Below are 24,196 nucleotides of genomic sequence, written 5' to 3' on the forward strand. Positions count from 1 at the left end.
AGATAAACGGGGGCAAGGCCGGGGGGGTACCAGTGTACTTCTGTGCCTAGGGGCCCTCAAAGAATTAATCCTGCCCTATCCCTCCTTGCTTCAGTCAGCAAAAAACAAAACACAAAACCCACATACATACACACAATCAGTTTACAAAACACACACAAGAATGGAACTGAAATCAAGGGCAAAGCTTAGAAAAAAAACCAATTCCATTTATTTTTCAGTTCACAGGTAGCCAGGGATTTGGTGTTCTACACACCTGGGGTAATGCTATAGATCAGTGTTCTTCAACCACCGGTCCATGGACCAATGCTGGTCCACAGAAATTTCCTGCCAGTCCACAGGGCCAGCACGTGCATCAGGCCCAAAACAGTGTTCTTCAACCGCCGGTCCACCGTGCGATCGATGCGGCATTATCTTCGAGCCAGCTCCCTCTTCCTAACTGATTCAGTGCAGTGGCTCCTACGGGCATCCTGCGCCTGAACCGGACGCCTTCTCTCTAACGTAGCAATGTCAGAGGGAAGGCTTCCCGATGAGGCACGGGACGTGCAAGGTGCAATTAGTACTATTATGGGGGCGGGGTCTGGCCCACAGCTTCGCCCAGTGTTCTTCAACCGCCGGTCCACAGAATAATTTTTTTTATTTCTGCTGGTCCATAGGTGTAAAAAGGTTGAAAAACACTGCTATAGATAGTTTATTTAATATACATATAAAACTATACAAACATGATGTGCTAATTCTGTTTCCCATGGGATGGTCTTGTATCTCGTCAAGGGGTCATTTTACAAAGCTGTGGTAAAAATTGACCTTAGCGAATTCTCTCTTGCGCCAAGGCCGTTTTTATCACAGTAACGAAAAGTCTCTCATTTTCATGAACGGTCGTGTGCCCTTACACCGCCACATTAGCAAGCCACGCCAACACACCATCTCTCCGTTTTCAAAGGATACCGGGGGGGGGGGAAGGGCGCCTTCTACTTTGGCTACTGACGCTCATAGTTTTACTCTCAGCAAATTCAAGAGTTTTTTTTAACTTTTCACCCACCATATTGTAGGGAGGAAGGCCCTGAGTCTATAAAGTGCCTCTGGACATAGTGTACTTGGATTTCAGCAAGGCGTTTGACAGTGTTCCGCACCGCAGACTATTAAACAAGATGAAGTCGATGGGTCTAGGCGGGAAGCTAACTGCATGGGTGAATGATTGGCTAAGTGGAAGACTTCAGAGGGTGGTGGTCAACGGCACCCTCTCTGAGACATCAGAGGTGACTAGCGGAGTGCCGCAGGGCTCGGTCCTGGGACCATCCCTTTTCAACATATTCATAAGAGACTTGACCCAAGGGCTTCAGGGTAAAGTAACACTGTTCGCCGATGACGCCAAACTGTGTAATATAGTAAGTGAAAACAATCTTAAGGATAGTATGACGCAAGATCTGATCACGTTGGAAAACTGGTCCTCGACATGGCAGCTGGGCTTCAACGCTAAGAAATGTAAGGTCATGCATCTCGGCTGCGGAAACCCATGCAAAACTTACACCTTGAACGGAGAAACACTAGCTAGGACTTCAGAAGAACGGGACTTGGGAGTAATCGTCAGCGCGGACATGAAGGCTACCAAACAAGTGGAGCAGGCCTCATCCAAGGCAAGGCAAATGTTGGGATGTATCAATAGAGGCTTCATCAGCCGCAAACCTGAAGTCATAATGCCGCTCTACAGAACCATGGTAAGACCTCACCTGGAATACTGTGTGCAATTTTGGAGACCACACTACCGAAAAGATGTGCTTCGAGCTGAATCGGTCCAGCGAATGGCCACTAGAATGGTCTCCGGACTCAAGAGTCTCCCATACGAGGAAAGACTGGATAAACTGCAGCTCTACACTCTTGAGGAGTGTAGAGAAAGGGGAGACATGATTGAGACGTTTAAGTACATCACAGGTCGTGTCGAGGCGGAAAGCGATATATTCTTCCCTAAGGGTCCCTCGGTCACAAGAGGGCACCTGTTCAAACTCAGAGGAGGGAAATTTAATGGTGACACCAGGAAGTATTTCTTTACAGAAAGGGTGGTGGATCAGTGGAACAAACTTCCGGTGCAAGTGGTCAAGGCCACCAGTGTACTCGACTTTAAAAACAAATGGGACATCCACGTGGGGTCCTTACGGGGGTCGAGCTAGGGAACTAGGTCATTAGCACTCAGACTTGATGGGGTGGGTCAGAAGAGTGGGCAGACTTGATGGGCTGCAGCCCTTTTCTGCCGTCATCTTTCTATGTTTCTATGTTTCTAACTTACTCCCCCCCCCCTTTTTTTTTTTTTACAAAAGCACGGAAGAGGATTTTAGTGCCGGCCGGCACAATAAATGCTCTGCGTTGTTCCAACGTTCATAGGAACTCTATGACCATTGCAGTACCAGCCGGCCCGAAACACCTCTTCCACACTTTTACAAAAGAGGGAAGGGTTTAATTTTTTTTTTTAATTGGCTTAATTGGACCAAATCATTGAAAGCGTCATTAAAAAAAATAACAATAAAAAATGATTTAAAGCTTCGCAAACGAGAAGGAAATAATTTTTGAAATTAAAAAGTTTAGAGTTTTAGCTCTAGAAGCATCTTTTTACCTAAAATTTCCATGTAAATGTCTTAAGTTACAAGACATGAATGTGTTTTTTTGGATCCCATTCAATTGCAACAATTTTTGAGTGCTAGAGAAAAGAAGTGAGTTAAATAATAAAGTGTTTTTTTAGTTTCAAGTTTATTTAAATTTGATAAATCGCTTATTTCATACTAACTGAGTAACAATAAAAATGTATACTGAGAAACAAGAGGATATAAGTAAGATCTAATATAGAGTAAGAAATGGCTTAGGATTCACGAGGATGAATCGTGAGTCGTGAATCATTTCTTTAGTTCTTTCTTTATAATTTGTCTATTTGAAATTGTATCATGTCTCCCCTTTGTTGTGGGCTTGGAAAGGAATTGTGTACGAAGGTTTGAATATTGTAAAACTTGTGGAAGACTCCTTTTTTTCCTCTTGGTATTGTTTGAGATTGTAATTATTAAAAAATGATTTAAAAAAATATTTAGCTGCTTGGAGCCTAGCTTGATCGGTGCCTACAACTCCGATGCAGGCAACTACATCGAGGTGATACCGGTAAGAGGGCTTGGTTAAAAAGCAGATTTGGGCAGAGTTTGGGCATGGATTGAGTTAGATGCTGGTAAAGTGGGCCACTGAAATATGTCTGAACTCACAAGAACCTGGCAAGATCCAAGACAACAAAACAGATTTTATGCTGCCTATTCTCAAAATAAGCAGTGGAGTTTTCCCAAGCGAAGCTGGAAATATATTTTTGATATTATTCCCGTGCTTCTATACAATTTAAATTGCCGCTCTAAGAACCAACTAGAGCTCCAGAGGGTGAGAGGACATCTAAGTTCTCCATTATGTTACAACTTTGCTAAAGGTACCATAACAGAATCGCATTGGACAAAAACGCGCCAACAATCCCGCACAGGATGTATGTACGCCAGATTAAAACAGTAACTGTTAGTGCTGTGAGGGAGGGGTTGGGGGTAAACCCCCCTCCCCCACTAAACTTAGAAGTGTTTGCCCTCCCGTTGGGAGCAGGTGAGGGGAATCCCCAAAACATAGAAAACAGCCGTTTTGCTAAATTTTTTGGGTATTTGGCAAATGGGAGCGTGAACACTTATAAGTTTAATGGGGGGTTCCCCCCAGACCCCCCTCTCAGAGCGCTAACAGTTACTGTTTTAATCTTGCGCTGGATTGTTGGCACATTTTTGTCCGACGCGGGAATGACGGGTCACCAGAAAAACAAAAGTGCACGTGAACCTTCAATTCTAGAACTACTGTTTCATTGTATAAATATTACATCTGTGTAAACATAGATATTTCCATTTTAGTCTTGTAAAATAATTTAAAGTGTGATAGGAAATAACCTCATTCAAGATAACACACATTAACAAACAAAACACCCAAGCACTTGTACACACACGGTGCAAGCTTGTCAGACGGACAGAAGACTTAGGTCCATGAAAGTTCAGAGTGAACAAGACCTGCAGAAATCCTTCACACTGGCAGAATCCAGTTTCCTTAGCAATTTTGAGATAAGTCTGTCATGCCTTCATAGTGTATGGAATAAAGGTAAATCTACTTGAAATTAGTACCTTGGTTCTGTGCAATTATGACCCTGAAACAGCTTCCTTCAAACAGATAAAATCATTAGCATAGTACAGCTGTTATGGTGATTCATGCAACCTCTTTCCAAGTGGTCCTATGAGCATGTCTGTCATTCATGCAATTGGTCACCACAAACAGTATCTAGATAATGTAGCGAACCTGCTTTCTCCATCATCTTGGCATTGTCCTCTTCCTAGACCACAGGTGTCAAAGTCGGTCCTCGAGGGCCGGAATCCAGTCGGGTTTTCAGGATTTCCCCAATGAATATGCATGAGATCTATGTGCATGCACTGCTTTCAATGCATATTCATTGGGGAAATCCTGAAAACCCGACTGGATTACGGCCCTCGAGGAGGGACTTTGACACCCCTGTCCTAGACAGACTGATATTGGCGCAGTCAAAGTCTCCAAACTTTATATCGGAGCCGACCTGAATCGGAACCCGGTCAGGAATTTACCAGCACCCTACAGGATCACACAAAATGCCAGATCTGCTACTGAGGTACTGGAGCAGGTTATGAGGATCCAGTCCGTAAATATTAATCAGAATTAACACGCACCAAAGGTCCTCAGGCTCCTCCGTCCAAGTGTGCCTAGGCCGTTACTCCTGCTCACCAATGAAAGGCTCTGAGCAACAGCCATTCTGCTGAGATTCCAAGGCCTGGCTCCGTTTGCACTTTCTGATGGCTTCAGTCAACGTGTGGTTGATCCTTTTGGAGTAATTCTTTATTAGGTCCTTAGACATCACCATTTTGTGGCCACCAGCCACTGCCACCAGGAATTTGGGAAGCTGTGAGGGCAATAGGAAAACTGGCACACTCCGGAAGATGAATGGAATGTCCTTCTCACAAAACAGATCCTCAAAGCATGCAATTACATAGTGTCCCAGTGCCTTCTGTTTCAGGATAGCTGGAATGACACAGTTCAGTGAGGCAGCAAAGGTAGTGTGAGGCTTCTCTGGTAATAAGGGCTGCATCTCTTGTCTTAAGTGCAGCCATTCTGTACACTTGTCCAGTGCTCCCTTGGAAAAGAGAAGGATTATTGCGCCATTTTGCTCCAAGACCTCCCGTTGTTGACTGTGGAACCAAGCCATGGTGCCAATGGCACTGATCTTACTCCGACACCACAGATCCACTGTCACTTTAAACTGAAGATCCTGAAGGGCAGAGGCGAAAATCCCAACAAGCCTTTCAAAAGCAGCGTGATCTGGGGAATACAAGATCAGGACCCTCCGGCTGCTAACAAAACCTGGAGTGAGAGAAGAAAACTGTTATCATTTTCAAACCCGACCTTTCTACCCTCCTCCCCCGGCAGACTGTTAGAAAAGGTTCAAACACTTTGTGGATGCGTGAACCACTTCTGTCTGCATCAACTTAAGACGGAAAGGTTAAAGTCTTTCGACTGCTTAGTGTTGGCATAATCCATGGTGAGTGCTGGGTTCCCAATATTTTTACAAAATATCATGACACGCTTTCTCTAGATGGGGGAGATGCCCCTTTCCCAATAAACTAGCCTCAGCAGCCCACGAGTTAGGGAGTCTTCGATCAGTCACAATTCTCTTTCGTACTACCAGGTTGGAGCAAGTATCGATCCCCACCTTCTATTCCAGTTGCAATGGGAAAAGGCCAGTAAGTTCCAAAAGGTTCCGAGTTTGTGGCCTGTGACTGGCTTGTGTCAAGAGTAAACAGGCAGTCCGCCAGTTCATCATCTCAAGAAACAAGAATCCCGACGCCATGCCTAAGCTAAAAAGTTCCTGTAGAGAATCGTATTTCATAAAACTTATCCAACCAGAGAAACACAAAACATGATGGCCGATAAAGATCCTACAGCCCAGCCACCCAGCGGCACACCATAGCAAGGGGGAGAAGTGCCCAGGGGTGCTGGCACCACTCCCATGCCTTCATCTACACCCCCATCTGCCGCTCCCACATGCAAAGTATGCCCCCACTCCTTCCCTGACCCAGCCTTCCCCATACCTCTAGTTGAAGTTGTGGCACATGGCAGCCAATGTCATGCTCCTCGCAACCCCGTCAGTCTCCCTCCAACGGCACTTCCTATGATCAGCGCCCAGAAGCGACGTCAGTGGGAAGAGCAGACGGGGTCGTGAAGAGCACGCGGTAGACCACCACGAACAAGAACTTCAACTAGAGGTATGGGGAGGAATAGGAAAAGATGAGAATTGAGGACGCCACTGACACCAGCTAATCTGCTCTACTATCCCTTCCTCTCCCTCAGAGATCCTTTATGCTTGTTCCTTAAATTCAGATACAGTCATCTCTCCAGGAGGCTGTTCTATGCATCCATTACCTTTCTGTAAAGAAATATATCCTTACATTAAGGTAGGGTTACTAGACATCCGAATTTACCCTGTCCTCCTTTTGAGGACATGTCCAGGGATCCGGACGGCGTTTCAAAATCTGGCACTTTGTTCTGAAAAGCTTTCCTTCAGGCAAGAGGGCATCTGCACATGCATTGATGCCCTGCCCAATGGGAGCAGGTAGTGGGGGGGGAGCAGACTTAGGGGCAGGATCGGGGGCATGATGGAGCGGGCCAGATTTTCTAGGCAAAAAAAAAATCTGTTAACCCTACATTTAGGGTTACCAGATTTTCTAACGTAGAAACCCGGACACATGGTCTGCCCCATTCTGCCCCCGCCTTGTTCCACCTCCAGCCTCGTCCCATTACGCCCTGGCCACGCCCCCCACAAAGCCTCGTCTTTCTTCTCCAACCTACGAGTCCTGTCTGGAGGGCCGCCAAGCATGCGTGGATGCCTGTGAAGTAAAGTTGGTTTGTGCCTGAATGATTTTCCTGATTTTTTGAGCTTTAGTTCCAGTGTTATTTTTAATTTTTCACTGGGGGTTATTGAGGTGTGCCACTGCGGGACCCACCAGACTATGAAGCGGTGCAAGTCAAGATGGACATTATCGATTGCAACCACACATCTTTTTTTGTCTTTTTGACATATGCCTTAAGCGATTATCGAACATATACACCATCTAGGGAGGTAGGGAGGGTGCGATGATGTGTGCTACTCTGCTTCATTAATACCGATGCCGGTATGGAAGTGGTGATTTACTGAGCACTTAACAATTTTTATTATTATTATTTTTTTTTTGATGCGATATATAGATTTCTTTTTTTTTTTTTTTTATTGTTGTTGATATTACCTGTACTTATGTGCATACACACTACAATAAGAACGAATGTGCTAGGGCAAGAGGAGGAGGATGTCCCTTCTTTACCTGGTGAATTGTAGTCTTCCTTTAGAGATTTCAGCCATTCTGTTGGTCAAAGAGAACAAAAATCAAGTTGTTAATTAACCAAAGCTCAGGTTTCCCACCCTACTGGTCAGTGTACAGCCAGTTACTGGGCCCATGGCAGCACCACTGGACACTGATCTACTGCTTATAATTCCAAAGGGACATCCTGCTTGCCTGGTCACAAGGGGTCCCTGACTTGACTGTGAAGGGAACATAAAGAGCTGGAAGGAATGGAAGAAGGTGCTTAAGGTTGACTAGGAAACCTCCAAAGGCAGTGGCGTAGTTAGGGAATGAGGGGCTGGGGCGGTCCGCTCTGAGCGCCATGTTGGTGGGGGCGCTGGCACCCTCTAGTTGAAGTTGTTGTTCACGGGGGTCAACAACATGCTCTTCGTGACCCCCCATCCGCTCTCCCGCTGGCGTCGCTTCTGGGTGCCCCGCATGGGAATTGACGTCAGAGGGAGAGCCGATGGTGTCGCGAGGAGCACATTGTTGACTGCCGCGAGCAACAACTTCAACTAGAGGTACAAGAGAAGGAGGGGGGGTGCATGCAGCATGTGGGGGGAGCAGAGATGAGGGGGAGGGGCACCTCCACCCCGGACGCCTCTCACCTTCGCTACACCACTGTCCAAATGGGTGATGCATCAAAACCGCGTGCAAAGCCGGGCCAACAGTCACGCACAGGACATCAGCGCGCTGGATTTAAACTCAATTTGAAAACGCTGCAAGGGGGGTGAGGGGGAACCCCCCCCACTTAACTTAGTGTTGGCGCTGACATTGGGGGGGTAGAGGGGAACCCCTCCCACACACACACACGTTACAGAGGAAACTGAATTTTCCCTAAAAAATAGGGGAAAAGCCTGTTTCCTCTATAATGGGGGGTTCCCCCCACGACACCCCCCCCAATGGCAGCGCCAACACTACTATGTTAAGTGCAGTGGTTCTCCCCCCACCACTTCCCTCGGAGCGCTTTCAAATCGAGTTTAAAACCGGCGCAATGATGTCCTGCGCGCGATTGTCGGCTTGGCTTTGTCTGCGCGCGGTTTTGACTATGAACCGTCCAAATGACTTCCTTCCATTATTACTGCATGCAGCCGCAGCATCAGGTCTTTACAACTACGCAGGAAAAGTCACCGACATATCCCGTGCTGTGTTGCATGTCACTCACAACTAAAACTGAGCAGAAAAATAGCACAAGATTGTACCCTTTTTCACTTGGCGATAATAATCTTGCCCTAGCTGTAAACAGTCTGCATTCTTTCCCAATAATTCATGCATGTGCAAACCACCAAGCAGGAAAGGCTGCGCATTTTTTATGGGCTGGATTCTGTAAACGAGCACTAGAAAAGGTTGGCGCTAATTGCCCGATTCTGCCAAGTGTCAATCACCGTCAGGTACCGCACCCAAAATCAAGACTGATTTTTTTTGTTTTAACATAGGCACCTTAAATGTAGGCCAGCTTTTTAAAGGCCCACATATAAGGCGCTGGTCCGACACCTACAGAGGCGCATTGGGACACCTATGGATGCCAAAGATCACTTCCGGTGCAAACCATGCCCATGCCAGCCTTAGGCATTCATAAGTATCCCTGTGCATCCCTGTGGGTACGAGACAGGTGCCTAAGAACAAGGCCTACATTTTTTTTTTTTTTTGAAAACGTGGTCCCCGATTGGTTCGTTAGTGGTAGAACGCCTACCACGCGTAACTTTGGAACGCCGTTTGGAGAATTTGTCCCTAAATGCAATTTTATAAAGGGCACGCGCTCCTTATAGAACTGCACTTATCCCGAATTCTATAAAGTTCACCTAAATTTAGCCACCTACGTCCGTGTGCCTTGCCGACGCAGGCGCCTAACTTAATTAGTGGACTAATTTGGCATTAAGTGGAGTTAATTTAAAGTTAGGCAGCTAACTTGGTGGGTGTGATTCTAAAACAGTTTGGCTCCTAGAGCAAAGAGCCTAGTTAAAAGTGGGCGTGGTTAGGGGGGCGGATCGTGGGCGTGTTTGAGTTAGGTGCCTGTTTTTGAGTTAACCCATTGCAGCCAAGAAAACCGTGGCATGAAACAGGGTGTGCCTGAGTGTTAGAATGCTTAGTTCCACCTAAGCACCTGCGATTCTGCAATGGGTGGTTAACTTTCATAGAATCGCACTTAGCGCAGCGCTAGTAGGCGCCAATTTTTTCAGACGACCTATACAGAATGAGGTCCTTAGCTCCGACTGATATACCCTTACTATGGCCACCCTACTGAAACTGCAGGGAAATACTTTCAAAACCAACAGGAAGTATTTTTTTTCACTCAAAAGAATCGTTAAGCTCTGGACGTGTTGCCAGAGGTTGTGGTCGAAGTGGATAGTGTAGCTGGTTTTAAGAAAGGTTTGGACAAGTTCCTGGAGGAAAAGTTCATAGTCTGTTATTAAGACATAGGGGAAGCCTCTGCTTGCCCCGGATTGCTAGCATGGAATGTGGCTACTATTGGGGTTCCAGAATCTTCTCTGAGATTCTGCCTGGAATCTTGTTACTCTTATGATTCTCGAATGTTACTACTCGGGTTTTTGCCCGGCACTAGTGACCTGGATTGGCCACAGTGACAACGACCATTGGTCTGACCCAGTAAGGCTATTCTTATGTTCTTGCGTCCCTTTTCTTCAAATCATAGGCTCAAAACACCTCCCCTTAATTTCATATGACAAAAACTGTCTTAAGATCATGTCATTCCACAAAAATATTCACAAAATCCATAAAGCTCACTTGTTCATAAATCACAAGGGAATGCACAACCCAATATTTTCACTTAGCTTGTTCACAGACGTTCACCAATTCACAGCCAATGCCCGTTGTAAATCACACTATGGGATTTGGGGGCCATTAGCCAATTAAGTTGCAGGGATGAATGACATTTTCCATAAAATGAAAGTGGAGACTAACCAAACCAAACTGAAACCTAATTTTATTATGATGCCCATCCCTATATACCAACTGGACATGTTACACAAAGAAGAGACTTTCAAAAGACGTAGAAAGGATGCCAGGTGTGGCCTACCTTTCAGCCTTTCCTTCTGTAGCATCGACAGCACCAAGGCACAGAAGGCAATCAGGATACAGATAGGCCAAGCCAGGGTTGAACGCAGCCGAATATCTATCGAGAAACAAGGGCACAGTCCATGAGCTACTGCAACCAAGAGTAGGGTTACCAGATTTTACTTCAGTACAATTCGGACCCCCTAGACCCACCCCTAAGCCCACTAAGTCTCACCCATCCCCACCCTGTTACGCCCCCAATCCTGCCCTAGCCCCGCCCCCCACTGCCTGCTCTCATTGGGCAGGAGGGTATCCGCGCCATGTTAAATGCCCTCCTGCCCAATGTGATTTTGAGGAAGCTTTTCAAAACCCGGACAAAGTGCTGGGTTATGAAAAGCCATTCAGACCCTCACCAAGAAACTTGTGTCTGTGTTTAAAGCCAAAAGAGAGACCAGGAAAGGTGTTTTACTGCTTGGGATCTAGCTAGGAACTTGGGACCTGGGTTGGCCACTGTTGGAAACAGGATACTGGGCTTGATGGACCTTCAGTCTATCCCATTATGGCAGTTATGTGAGCCAAGTATAGGACAATCAGGCATTGTGACGTCACTGATGAGGTTGGCTCTTAGGCATTGGTGGAATCAGGCATTGTGACGTCACTGATGAGGTTGGCTCTTAGGCATTGGTGGAATCAGGCATTGTGACGTCACTGATGAGGTTGGCTCTTAGGCATTGGTGGAATCAGGCATTGTGACGTCACTGATGAGGTTGGCTCTTAGGCATTGGTGGAATCAGGCATTGCGACGTCACTGATGAGGTTGGCTCTTAGGCATTGGTGGAATCAGGCATTGTGACGTCACAATACCAGCTCTGGAATGTTGCTACTCTTTGGATTTCTGTCTGGTATTTGGGACCTGGGCTGGCCACTGCTGGAATGGTAAGTGAAAACTTCTGGGACAGAAGAAGTGGTGGGAAATAAAGACTTGTGCCACTGACTGGCAAACAGAATCTGAACTGGTGATGAAATTATACTGGGCGACTGATAACTAGGAGTAAACTTCATTCTGCACACCATTCTCACCTTTCTACCCTTCTCTAGCCACAATTCCTAATAATTAATAAAAGGAAGAAAGATCAATAAATACTTACACTTGTCCAATGGACAAAGAAGAACAGCACCGGATAAGTTTCCATGAGGACTCCACACCTGGAGAAATCAAACAGATGTACAGAAACTGCAGAGTGAGGCGCTTCCATGTGAGTGTGTCTGTACATACAGTATATCACAGCTAGTTCCATGTATGCACGCTTTGCATCTTATCAGTATGAACTGTATATTTGTAAACGTGCAAGAGGTTGATCTGCTAAATGAAGGAAATGTTCCAGAATGCATTAACAGACACTAAGTCAGCAAATACGGCAAGTTATTCAGGTGAGAAATTATCAATATGGGTAAGGTTACCCAGTGGCATAGCGAGGGTAAGCGGCGCCTGGAGTGGTGGTGCCCTTCTCCATCCCTTCTGCCACGCACACACACCCCTTCCCTACCCTGTAGCTATTTTAACTTCCCAGGTGAGAGCAGCATCACCAACTTGCTGCCTGCGATGACGTCAGCTCTCCTTCCGATGTCACTTCCTAGGCGCAGGACCCAGAAGTGACGTCAGAGGGAGAGCTGACGCTGACGTGAGCAGCGGGTTAGAGTTGTTGCTCGCGCTGGTGAAGACATGGGGGGGGGACACATGAAGGCGTGAGAGGGAGAGGAGAGGATCTACCAGTCCCATGCCCACTCGCAAAGACTACTGGCAGGAGGGATGCCCAGTCCCTCCAGCTGGAACCCCCTCACACACACAAAGATCGCCAGCAGGAGGGATGCCCAATCCCTCCTGCTGGAACTCTCCACCCCAAAAAGTAGCCCATCCAGACTCCCCAAGCCTACCGCCATCTTATTGAGATGGCTACTGGAGGCATCCTTCTTGCCTCCAGCCAGCTGGCCTGCCTTCACTAGAATGGAGGGCCTGCCCCTTCCTGGTGCATTGTGGGATGCACAGGGGAGGGGCCAAAGGCCCTGATTGGCCTAGGCACTTAAGGTCCCTCCCGTAGGAGGGGCCTTACGCACCTGGACCAAACAGAATCTTAGGCCTCTCTCGTAGTGCATTCTGGGATTAATTAGGAGTGGCCTAAGTTTCCGATTAGCCAGATCCCTTAGGCCAGGGGTGTCCAATGTCGGTCCTCGAGGGCCGCAATCCAGTCGGGTTTTCAGGATTTCCCCAATGAATATGCATGAGATCTATTAGCATACAATGAAAGCAGTGCATGCAAATAGATCTCATGAATATTCATTGGGGAAATCTTGAAAACCCGACTGGACTGCAGCCCTCGAGGACCGACATTGGACACCCCTGCCTTAGGCCATACCCCATGAAAGTGACCTTAACTGTAGGCAGGTAGTTTGTGGGTCTCTTCCTTATAGACTGATCCAAGTACAAATACTCACACTTATTTGAACATTCGCATGTTTACATAACTCCCATGCAAAATCAAAGAGGGTGATTGTAATTAATGCTTATCGAACTGACCATTTCACACTTATCAGAGAGCGAGTCCTGCAAAAGCTGTCTCTCCAGAAATGCAGCCTTGTGAAGACTCTGGGGGAAAAAAGGAACATACGAACAAGAATTTGCAAAAATATTGACTACTCTAGATGTAGAGTAGAGAATGACACGGTGGCGGTTTACCCGCGGCCACCGCATTTTAGCCGCGGGTCACCGCCGAAAACGGGGAAGAAAACTAGCAGTCGCTGCGGCGACGGGGACAAGGCCATTCACCGCCCACGGGGCGGTGAATGGGTCTTGTCCCCGCAGTGAGGCATGAAGGATCGCGCGGTCCCCGCAGCTCACACCCGCCTGCCCAATCGATTCTAGTGTTTAGCCAGCTCTCTCCCTTCTCCTCACCTTAGTTTGTAGATTTTCTTTTTCGGCGACCCGCACGCTATCAAAGAGCCGCTGCTGCTCAGTTTCGATCTTCTGCTCTGACGCAACCGGAAACAGGAAGTTGCAGCAGAGCAGAAGATTGAACACTGAGCAGCCGCGCGTGTGCGGCTCTTTGGGAAAGCGTGCAGGTCGCTGAAAAAGAAAGCCTGCAAATTAAGGTGAGGAGAAGGGAGAGAGCTGGCTAAACACTAGGATCGATTGGGCAGGCGGGTGGGGGCTGCGAGGACCGTGCGATCACCTGTGTTCCCGGCTCAGTCTGTAAGGAGGGAGTGAAAGGGAACAGGATTCTGGGCCAAGGTGATGGTATGGAAGAGGAAGATAGGGGAAATCTGGACACAGGAAGGTAACAGAAAGAGGGGCAATTATGTGCATGGGGCATAGGGACAGAGACAAAAAGGGGACATGCCATGGGGATGGTATATGGACACAGGGGGGGCAATGGCAGATACATAGGGGAGATATTAGAAAAGTATATAAAATCGTACCCGTTTGAGGCTTTTATGTATGCAGCGGTGACGGTGACGGGGCGGTGAATGGGGTGGCAGTGGCGGTGACGGGGCGGTGAAGGGAATGGCGGTGACGGGGCGGTGCAGAGGATGGTGAGACGGGGACGGGGTGGTGACGGGGACCAATTTTTTCACCGTGTCATTCTCTAATGTAGAGCAATGAAGAAATTAGCTCATTACAACCCAAGACATGGAGAAGAGAGGGACAGAAATAGTGAAAAAAGAGCGGCAGCCATTCTGCACTGAATGTGAGGGAGGACGAGAATATTGATTCTTGCGAAACGTGATAAGCCACATTTCATCAAGGTGGTGAAGTGTAAAGGAATCAAACTAAAAATAAATTTATAATAATTAAACAAGACTAAAGTGTGACAAAACAAATTTAAATTAATTGTAACAAAAAATATTAAAATAAGTAAGCTATGTATAAATATAACAAATAATTTACCTAAAAATGCTGGAAAAAAGGGGAAAAACTGCTATTAGGAGCAGGTAGACAGGTCACATAAATATTGGCCATCATTGAGGCTCAGTGATAAGAATTACTGCAAGAGAAAATGAGGCATCTGTCCCCAGTGACATAGCAAGGACGCACAGCGCCTAGGACGGTGTCACCCCTTTCCCGCCCTCTTTCCTTTCCCCATACCTTTATAACTTCTCCGGCATGAGCAGCATGCCCACGTCGGTGTCGCCCTATGACATCACTTCCTAGGCGTGGGTCCCGGAAGTGACAGAGAACGCACCAATGCCAGCGCGGGCAGCAACCTCACGCCAGGGAAGTAAAAAAAAAAAGGTACGGGGAAGGCAAGGGGCGCGCAGGCGAGTGTTGGGGGTTTCTAGAAGAGTCTGCCTTTCTTCCAGTACAGTTTGGATCGGCCTAGCGGGGCGGCTGTCGACGTTCCTTCATGCAGGAGTTTTAAGAAAGGGGTTTTCGCTGTACACTGAACAGCACAAGGGGGCTTATGTCTGGCTTGCTAAGTCTGAAATAAGAAAATCACAAAGAAAAGCTTGTGATCACTTTGCAACCAAAAAGGTAGGCACTCGGCTTTTGGGGCCAGATGATGTTTTAATCTGAGTTTGTTTTAGTCCAGTTGGCTTTTGAAACGGATCAAATTTTATATTGAAAATACTCGATAAAGACAGATATAAGTTACTTATTTGATAGTCTTATTTTCGCAAAAAGTAAATTTGATCACGTCTCACCACTTCTGTCCAAGCTTCACTGGCTTCCAATAATCTCCAGGGTCCACTTCAAATGTGCCTGCCTAACTTTCAAGATCCTTCACGGCATCCTTCCTCCCGTTATTCCACTATCTTGGAATTCATCTAATCCCAAATTCCACCAGATTCTCCCAAAAATTAAAACTATCCTTCCCATCTATAAAAGGTATATCCCATGCTAGAAAACTAGGGACATCCCTCCCCTTTAGAAATCACCGAGCTCTGGAACAACCTTACATCCCCTCTCTGAAATTCAAGCTCCCTCCAACTCTTCCGAAAACATCTGAAAACTTGGCTTTTCTCAAAAATGTAACACCTCCCCCCCTCTCTGGAACCCTAAACCCTCTATTCCTCCTTTACTCTTAATCCACAATCATTCTTTGGAGTTCCATTCTATCTTAGTCCTGTAAACCGTGCCGACTCTACGATCGTGGAGAAGATGCGGTATACAAACCTAAGGTTTAGTTTAGTTTAGTTTAATAGTCAATTTTTGAGAAAAGAACATTTATAACATCATTAAGAACAGAGGCTTACCATGGTCGAGTTGCGTAGAGAGATACAGGAGCCTCCTTCCAGAATGCAGATTGAAACGTTGGATACGGAATTTTCATTAACCATTATAAGGACATGATTCCTTCCCCAACTATCTCTGGGACCTGAAACAAGAAACAGTGTTCAGAACTCTAGAGGACCCTTAGAATGCTGAATTTCTTTAATCTTATCTTGGGACCACCCTCTTAGTATGGTTTTCAAGAATGAATTATGCATGACATTAATTTGTATTTACATATTCCATCATATTAGAGATTTCATGAACATTTATTGTGGATAATAAAGAAGTGGTGTTGGAATTGTACAAATCAACCAGGGATACACAAGTAGATGAATATTTGTTATAAGGTAAGTATTTATTTAAAAAAAAAAAAAAAAAATCAATAAAACCGTCTTTGACTTAAATATTGATTTCAGACCCAACACGGTCCGTGTCTTGGCTTTTGAAAGCCTGCTTCAAGGGTACAGACACCATCTGCCCAGTAGATGGCAGATGTGTACCGTCAGTGTAATAAAACACAGAAGCTCTTTAACAGAGTTGCCGCGTACTCGTTTGGTCCTAGGAAGGCTTTTACCATTTGCGCTATTGCACCCGAGCACTGGATCGGTTGTTTCATATCTAATCGCCCACAATCGTCATCACAAGAAAGAGTTTTTAGGTTAGATCTGAATTTTGCCGAGTCGGTTTCTTGCCTCAGGTTAGATGGGAGCGTGTTCCACAATGTGGGAGCTACCACCGAGAAAATTGTTTTACGGGTCGTATCATGTAATAACTGTCGAATAGAGGGAATTGCAATATTGAGAAGATGATCGAAATGTTCTGGATGCGGTAGATGTATTAAGAGTCATGTGACCTTGCTCTCCAAACATCTGGCTCTTTTTTTTTATTGATATTTCAAACTTTATAATGTATACAATTGAAACATCAGAAAAAACTATATGAAAATACATCTGGCTCTTGATGGCTATATACGTATGTTTTGCGGGGAACTTTTCCTCTCTCGTTATTGTAGGTCACAGCAGCCGTTCCTATATAGAAATACTGCTACTGTTTTAACATTTCTATAGCACTAATTGGCATACGCAGCGCTGTACAACAACATTTAAGAGATGGTCCCTGCTCAGTAGAGCTTACAATCTAAATTAACAGACAAAAGGACAAGTAGGGGGCTTAGGGAGTTTCTCAGAGTGCTTAGGGTGAGGGGCTTATGGATTAAACGCATTCTCAAAGAGGTGGGCTTTTCCTCTGGGTCTGAATAGTTGCAGGGAGGGAGCTTGACATACTTGGCAAGATAAAAACACTTACCCTCACGAGTAGTTTCATTTGCTTTTTCTTGTGGGCACTGGGTGCGCCAGACTTTCCCTTCTCTCCATACCTGAAAGGCACACACAGCAGTACAGTAATTATTGGCTCATGGCCAAATTCTATATATCACGCCAATTCAGGTCACAACTACCTGCCAGAAACCCAAAGAGTAGCAAACATTCCAGAGCTGAGATTGTGATGTCATAATGCCTCATTCTACCAATCAGAGCCAACCTCATTAGTGATGTCATAATGGCTCATTCTACCAATCAGAGCCAACCTCATTAGTGATGTCATAATGGCTTGATTGTCAATACAGGAACAGACCAACGGTCCGTCAAGCCCAGTATCCAGCACTGTTTCCAACAGTAGCCAACCCAGATCACAAATACCTGGCAGAAACCCAAATAGTAGCAACATTTCAGAGCTCATATTGTGATGTCATAATACTTCAATCCACCAATGCCTAAAACCCATCTTCATCACTGATATCATGATCACTCGGTTGTCCTATACATAATTTTTTCTTCTATATATTAAGAACATAAGAATAGCCTAACTGGGTCAGACCAATGGTCCCATCTAGTCCAGTAGCCCGTCTTCACCGTGGCCAATCCAGGCCTGTTCCTAAGTTGAGCACACTGGGCATATTCTATAACAATGCCCACGATTCACCCAAAATACACCCATAGCCACGTTCCCTTTTTAAATTCACATGCTGCAACTGGCGCATACTTTTCATAGAATCACGCTTTCCCCAGCTGTACGCTTAACTTTTAATCCGTGTTAATTATCATCAATTACAATGTACACATTGGTAATTGTCTGCACCGATTAGGCCAATTATTCAATTAAGTTGTGAATGCACATTGGCAACCTTGGGCACCACATATAAAATTAGAGGGTTTTAGCGTGCACTAGCTGGATAATGCTTTCATGCTCATTCCTGTCTATGACATACCCCTTCCCCCCCCCCAAAAAAAAAAAAGCACTTACAGGTATATTATTGCAAAACACTAATTTTTTTGTGGTAAGACTTTTCTTGTGTGCTCAATGTAGACACGTCTGAGGATAGAGAATAGTTAAGTTCTGGGACACATTGCCAGAGGTTGTGGTAAGAGCGGATAGCGTGGCTGGTTTTAAGAAAGGTTTGGACAAGTTCCTGGAGGAAAAGTCCATAGTCTGTTATTGAGAAAGTCATGGGGGCAGCCACTGCTTGGAATGTTGCTACTATTTGGGTTTTTGCCAGGTGCTAGTGACCTGGATTGGCCGCTGTGAGGTCTGACCCAGTAAAGCTATTCTTGTGTTCCTATGAATCCAAAAATCCCTTCCCTTTTGTGAAGCCATCGAGGCAGATTACCTGAACACAGAGGGCTGGATGCCGAATCACTGGCTTGAACTCTTGCACCACCTGTAGAGATTTAAAAACAAAGTTAAATGTAAACACGGGAGCTCCTGGCAGTCTAATTTTCTTAAAAACAAAAAAGGGGGAAAAAATCCACAAAAATCAAAAGCACAAAAAAGAGTGGATTAAAAATATGATACCTGAGTGCTATGCCCCTTGACCTTAGATTAGAATCCTCCTTGGAAAACTTCAAATCCAAACTCAAGACATGCCTATTCAAAGATGCATATAGTACATGACGTTGAAAGTTTTAGTCGAGGATGGCTAATCTTTCCAACGGAGCTCTCCCCCTTCCTATCGTGATTCCCTTTTCCCCTCATCTCCCTTCCTACTTTTTTTTTTTTTTTTAAATTTATCTCAATGTAATTATGTACCATTTACCCCACTTCGCCCCTGCTATCATGTTATCATTTGGTCTGTGCTATCCCTCCTCCCTTAAAAAAAAAAAAATGTATTAGCTGCATTGGAAACTGTTTAGATATCCTGCATAGACGGCATATCAAGTAACTAATAAACTTGAAACTTTAGGGCATGGGTTGCTTTTTCGCTGAAGCTGAGGGACTATGTTAAAAGCTCTGTTGCAAGCAAAGATCACGTCTCTCAAGCACAATTATGGAACACGTTAATAAATGATTAGAAGGGAAATTCCAACCTGGATTTGAAGGTCACGCCCTCTGTCAGGACACCCTGTGCCAAGAAGAAATGTTGCTTCTTCTGCCGATTGGGTCATTGCCGGCTTGTGGAATGTGGACAGGATGAGTCGGTTCCTATTGGGTTCGCCTGCGGACCATAGCACCAATTTCGCCTTACCAAGTGAACGTGTCAAGTGCACAAGAGCACAAAGCCAGGGGTGGCTTAGCATGCCCAAAGTGCATGAACCCTCATTGCTGCTAAATGCCAGGTTGGTTATCATTTCAACAGCAGTTTCTGCAAAAAGCATCATTCATGCTGCTGACATGCTGGGAGGTCAAGGAAAGGAGAAGAAGCATGGTGCCTTCATGAAAGAGGCAGATGGAATTTCAGTTCGCACCTACGGAAGACCACGGCTTCCCTTTAAGGAAAGGCTAAAGCAGCCAGGGCTCTTCAGCCTGGAGAAGAGACAGCTCCGGGGAGATAAGACAGAGGTCTATAAAATACTAAGTGGAGTAATGAAAAAGAAGGTGGAAAGATTTTGGAGGGTCTTTCTTTAACATTTGATTTCTAAGGTTTCCTGTGAGGTTTGTTTGTTTTTGTTTGCATTGTTCACTTCCTTAGAACATGAATAGCTCATCTCTGCAACTCTTCAGTAGAAAGAATATTGTACAGCAAGAGGCTCGTATCAGACTCTAGGGGAGGGGGGAAAGCCTCAGTTGTAACATCCAAAGCTTTCTTCACCAGAAGGGCACGCGATACACAGAGCAACCTCTGTGGGGAAGACAAGGACAGAATGCCACAAAAAAATCGTAGAGACCCTGAGGATAAGTACAGCGAAGCCACCTCTACGCCTTAAAAAGGGAGTGGAAAGCCACACATCCCAGCACTGAACTGTGGTTCTGCCACTTATCTGCTGTCACATTTTATGTTTTCTGGAGGACTTTGTTCAATGTTGAGGGCGTGAGCAGTTTCAAGCAGTATGATAGATTGGTAAATCGTTAATGAACCACGTCTTATGGCTGAAACCCTTTGGGGAAAAGTACGACACACTGTTTCAGGTTTATTTAAAATTTGATAAGATCGCTTATAATACTTCTAAGCGATGTACCTTATAAGAACAGGATACCATATTACAGGTTAAAAACAAACTAAAATCAGACAAAGACTAACACGATACAAAAGGGACAGGGTAAAACTGCAATAATTATAGGGAAATACAAATAGGATAGCAAAGGAAATAATTTCAAAGGAGTAATTATAACTAACAGTGAAAAGGCATTAGCTAAAAAAACAGTAAATAACAGGAAACGATCCATAGGGTCTACCTACTTAAGCATAGGCAGCTTAGAGGAGAAAAGGGTAAGGGCAGTGGCGCTCCCCCCATGCCCTCCATGCCTGCCACTCTTGCTCCCTCCCTTCCCCCTGTACCTCTATCAGCGCAAGCAGTTTCTCTGGCCTGCTGCTTGCACCAGCTTCGGCTTTCCCTCTGATGTCACTTCCTGGCCCCATGACCAGGAAGTGATTTCAGAGGGGAGCCAGGCAGAAGTTGCTCACGGTAGCAAAGATTTAGAGCAGGGGTGTCCAACCTTTTGGCTTCACTGGGCCGCACTGGCCAAAAAAAAAAATGTTTCTGGGGCCGCACAAATGTGCAAACGCTGCAGCAAGACACAGGAGGGAGCCAGCAAGATGATAAACACCTGGATGCAGCAGAGGAAAACACTGCATAACCCTCGACCAGGGCCGCACAAAATACTTCATGGGGCCGCATGCCGCAAGTTGGACACCCCTGATTTAGAGAGATACGGGGTGGAGGAAGAGAGGGCATGAACAGGGTATGGGGGGGGGGCAGAGAGGTGCCAGTGCCTTCACCAAGATGGCACCCAGGGCAGTCCGTTTCCCCTCCCCCCCCCATTAGTGCACTACTGGGTAAGGGTCATGGATTTGATGGGGTACAACCAAAGCAGTTTGCATTTATTAAATGCAGGTCCTTTATCTGTCCCTAGTGGGAGCATCAGTTTCCTCTGAGGCTTAAGACTATAATTTATGTGCGTTGTTTGACAGCCTAGGTGCAAGCATTCACAGCAGCTCTATTAGGTGCCCGAAAGACGTGGCACGACTTGCTCAAACTTACATTGACAAGGATCTTCTGACGACTGTGCGGAATCTCTTGGCAGTGGGAGTCAAGACTTGAATTCCAGCATAGGACAATCTCACCTACGACACTGCACAGAGCTTGCAGCTGCCAGACCATTATCTTGCCAGGCACTTTTAAGATCAAGTTGGTTTTCCTCCAAACATTTTCTTCATATTCGGAATCTGAAAGGAAACAAGGCGTGGGCCACTAATTTGCAGTAGTGTAAAAATGCAGCAAATCGGTCAACCACAAGAGCCACCAAGACCTTGAGCAATTTCATATCCCAGTAGTGAACTCAAAGTTTGCACGTTAATCCCGAACAGCGAAAACGGAAAGGAGAATGGGAGTTTTCACTCCCCCACCCCCCATGGGAGCACAGGGACTTGTAAATGTAATGGAGGGGTTCCCCCCTGACAGTGCTAGCGGAAAGGCTTAAAAGCAGCAGAAGCGGTAGTGCGCATATGTCCTCTGCGCAAATGTCGCCGTGGGGTTGTCGGCGCACCAAATTTGGCGCGCTTTTGATGGTGTACCTGTTACCAAGCATGTTTCTTTCCTCATTTATCTCCCCCTCTATATTCTTCTAAGAGAGTCATAACCAGTCCTACTGTGCTATATTTGGAGGATAAGCTGAAAATTTTACATGGATCAGGGGATGTCTTTATTCTGAGCACATGAGGCCCAGCATCACTGTGGGCCAGATTCTCTAATATTGCCGGTAAAACCCGACGGGTCACTGCAGCGGCCGTAAATCTAATGACGAGCCATTCTCAAAGAACCGCACGTGCCAATGAGGTTCACGGAGGGTCACCAAATTTACATGAGATCAGTCGCTGGTGATAGCGTTCGGCACGGGTGGATAGGAGTGGCGGAGAGCTACCAGCAAGTGCTACGTCGTTATGCCAATCATAAGTGTGCCAGCACTTTTGGATGGAGGGGAAAGGTTGGAGGTGCAATTATTGGCTTTCAATAAGCGTGTATAAGACACGCCTTTGATACGCACACTCGAGATGATTGCTTTTGAGATTTTTTTTTTCCCCATCACTATATTGCTATAATTTAAGTGAAAAGTAGGGTGTTTTTTAATTTTTTTAATTTTTATCAGCCACAGTCAGAAACACGTGCCTGAAATGCGCTTTTCACAGTACCGGCACCCCTGACCAACCAGGGATTTTTGGTCGCTAAAAGCCGGCGATGATAAGAGTATCACCTGGAGTGCTCGTTATTAATATTAATGGCCTGGTTGCAATGCTCCAAATTAGGTGTGGACATCCATGCGAAAGAGGCGGATGCTCCTTGCCTGGGTAACAGCTTGTATGGGGGACAAAGTCATTCCTCCGCATCCTGTCCTGATCTCCTGATGTGGAATCCGGAGCGGGTGCGTCGCTGGGTTCTAAGGTATTGCAAGCGGCTTTCTGAGGCGTCAACCTCCCTCCTCCGCTGCTTCTCAGGTAACAGATCTTTATTTTATATTTAAAACATGTTACTAATCTGTAACCTTCAGCTCGGGAGGCACCAACTTGTGTGGCTGGAAGATCTCTGTCCAGGGAGAAATGGAAGTTGCTTACCTGTAACAGTAGTTCTCCTTGGATAGATGATCTTACAGCCATACAATCCCGCCCGGCCTCCCCTTTTTGTTGCCGCCAGTTTTACAGTTGGGGATTTGATATATATACTAGGCAGAATGGATACATTTGGGCGGGAGAGCTGGCACATGCGCAAAACTTTTAAGCTTTGCAGCTTTTTGACTGCCGGGTCGGCTCCGTTTTACTGCCATTTTAAGATCAATGACCTCGTACTATATTTGCATGGCAGGGTTGGAGGCTGCTAAGAAGCTCGGAAAAGGCCGCGCGGCGAGCTGCTCTGATAATCAGGCGGTAAAATGGTGGCACGCTAAACCAGCTGGTACCGGTTCAGTGAACGTCGTTAAAGGCACGGTAAGTTTTGAGAATCCAGCCCCCGGTTGCCAACATTTTGAGACGTTGGTTCTTTTGTTATCAGCAGCGTAATACTCACAGTTCCAAAATGGGCATGTGGCCTGCCTAGGGGCATCTTCAATATCCTTCCACCAAGCCTGGAAGGGGAACACATGCAAATAATAATTTTTTTTTAAAAAACGCAACTCCAAACGCTACAGAATTAATCTTCAGATTGAAGTAAACCGGTAAGATTACATTGGCTACCTATAGAAGGGAGAATACTTTATAAATTCTATTGTATCCTATTTAAAATACGGTTTAGAGAAACTCCTGGTTATAGGCCACATCTCGTTAAATTTTCTAATAATCCATCTTTGAACCTAAGAAACCATGATACTTTTCAGTATCTAGTCATTAGGAACATTAGACATCATAGAACTTTTAACTCCACATGGGCGTTATCAAGCAGCAAAACCGTAGACAGCCTGACCAACTAATATTAACCAGCAATCTAATTTTAAATGTTTCAAAAAAGACCTAGGAAGACCTATCTTTTTCAAGATTTTGTTACGAATGATTCCTAAATATTGTAACACTAGTTTTTAATTTGTATGTAAACTGCTGTGAACTTCTTAGGTACTGGCGGTATACGAATAAAGATTGTATCGTATTCCTGATTAGTCATTATTAATAATTTGGCTTTGGTTCACGTCTAGTTTAACCCTTTCAGGACCATAAGGATCGTAGGCCAATTTTTGTGGTTTTGACGACATTTTTATGGTAAAAAGGGCTTGCAGATGCCAAAAAATTGATTTTTTTTGTGAAATATCATTATTTTTATTTTAAAAAATCACACTTCTGGCTTATGGACAGTGTGGCAAGTGAATCTTCTCGTCAATCTGGCAACGACGCTAATGAATGAATGTCGGAACCAGTTTGTTTACATAAAGGCAGTATCCTATGGAATCCGTACATATCAAATTTAGAACTGTAGACTATCCCAATCAAAATTGATAGGATTTTAAAGTTATGGGACAAATAGGTCCCTTGGTCCTGAAAGGGTTAAGGCTACTCTACTTC

At 45.5% G+C, this 24,196-nt stretch overlaps 1 protein-coding gene across 1 annotated transcript in view; it reads right to left on the bottom strand.

Annotated features, from left to right (window-relative positions):
- Window positions 1-2,278: 2,278 nt before the first annotated feature.
- Window positions 2,279-24,196, bottom strand: part of IL17RC (interleukin 17 receptor C) — a 133,025-nt gene continuing 111,107 nt past the window's right edge. The window contains exons 25-34 of the mRNA XM_033925993.1: window positions 23,214-23,271; window positions 21,198-21,382; window positions 18,389-18,439; window positions 17,029-17,098; window positions 15,705-15,826; window positions 13,030-13,098; window positions 11,603-11,660; window positions 10,477-10,572; window positions 7,422-7,460; window positions 2,279-5,427 (exon numbers count right to left, since the gene is read on the bottom strand). Of these exons, the coding sequence (XP_033781884.1) occupies window positions 4,781-5,427; window positions 7,422-7,460; window positions 10,477-10,572; window positions 11,603-11,660; window positions 13,030-13,098; window positions 15,705-15,826; window positions 17,029-17,098; window positions 18,389-18,439; window positions 21,198-21,382; window positions 23,214-23,271 (1,395 nt within the window). The 3' untranslated portion in view covers window positions 2,279-4,780. The remainder of the gene's footprint in view (window positions 5,428-7,421; window positions 7,461-10,476; window positions 10,573-11,602; window positions 11,661-13,029; window positions 13,099-15,704; window positions 15,827-17,028; window positions 17,099-18,388; window positions 18,440-21,197; window positions 21,383-23,213; window positions 23,272-24,196) is intronic.

The sequence above is a fragment of the Geotrypetes seraphini genome, chromosome 17 (assembly GCF_902459505.1).
Source record: "Geotrypetes seraphini chromosome 17, aGeoSer1.1, whole genome shotgun sequence".
Taxonomy (NCBI): Eukaryota; Metazoa; Chordata; class Amphibia; order Gymnophiona; family Dermophiidae; genus Geotrypetes; species Geotrypetes seraphini.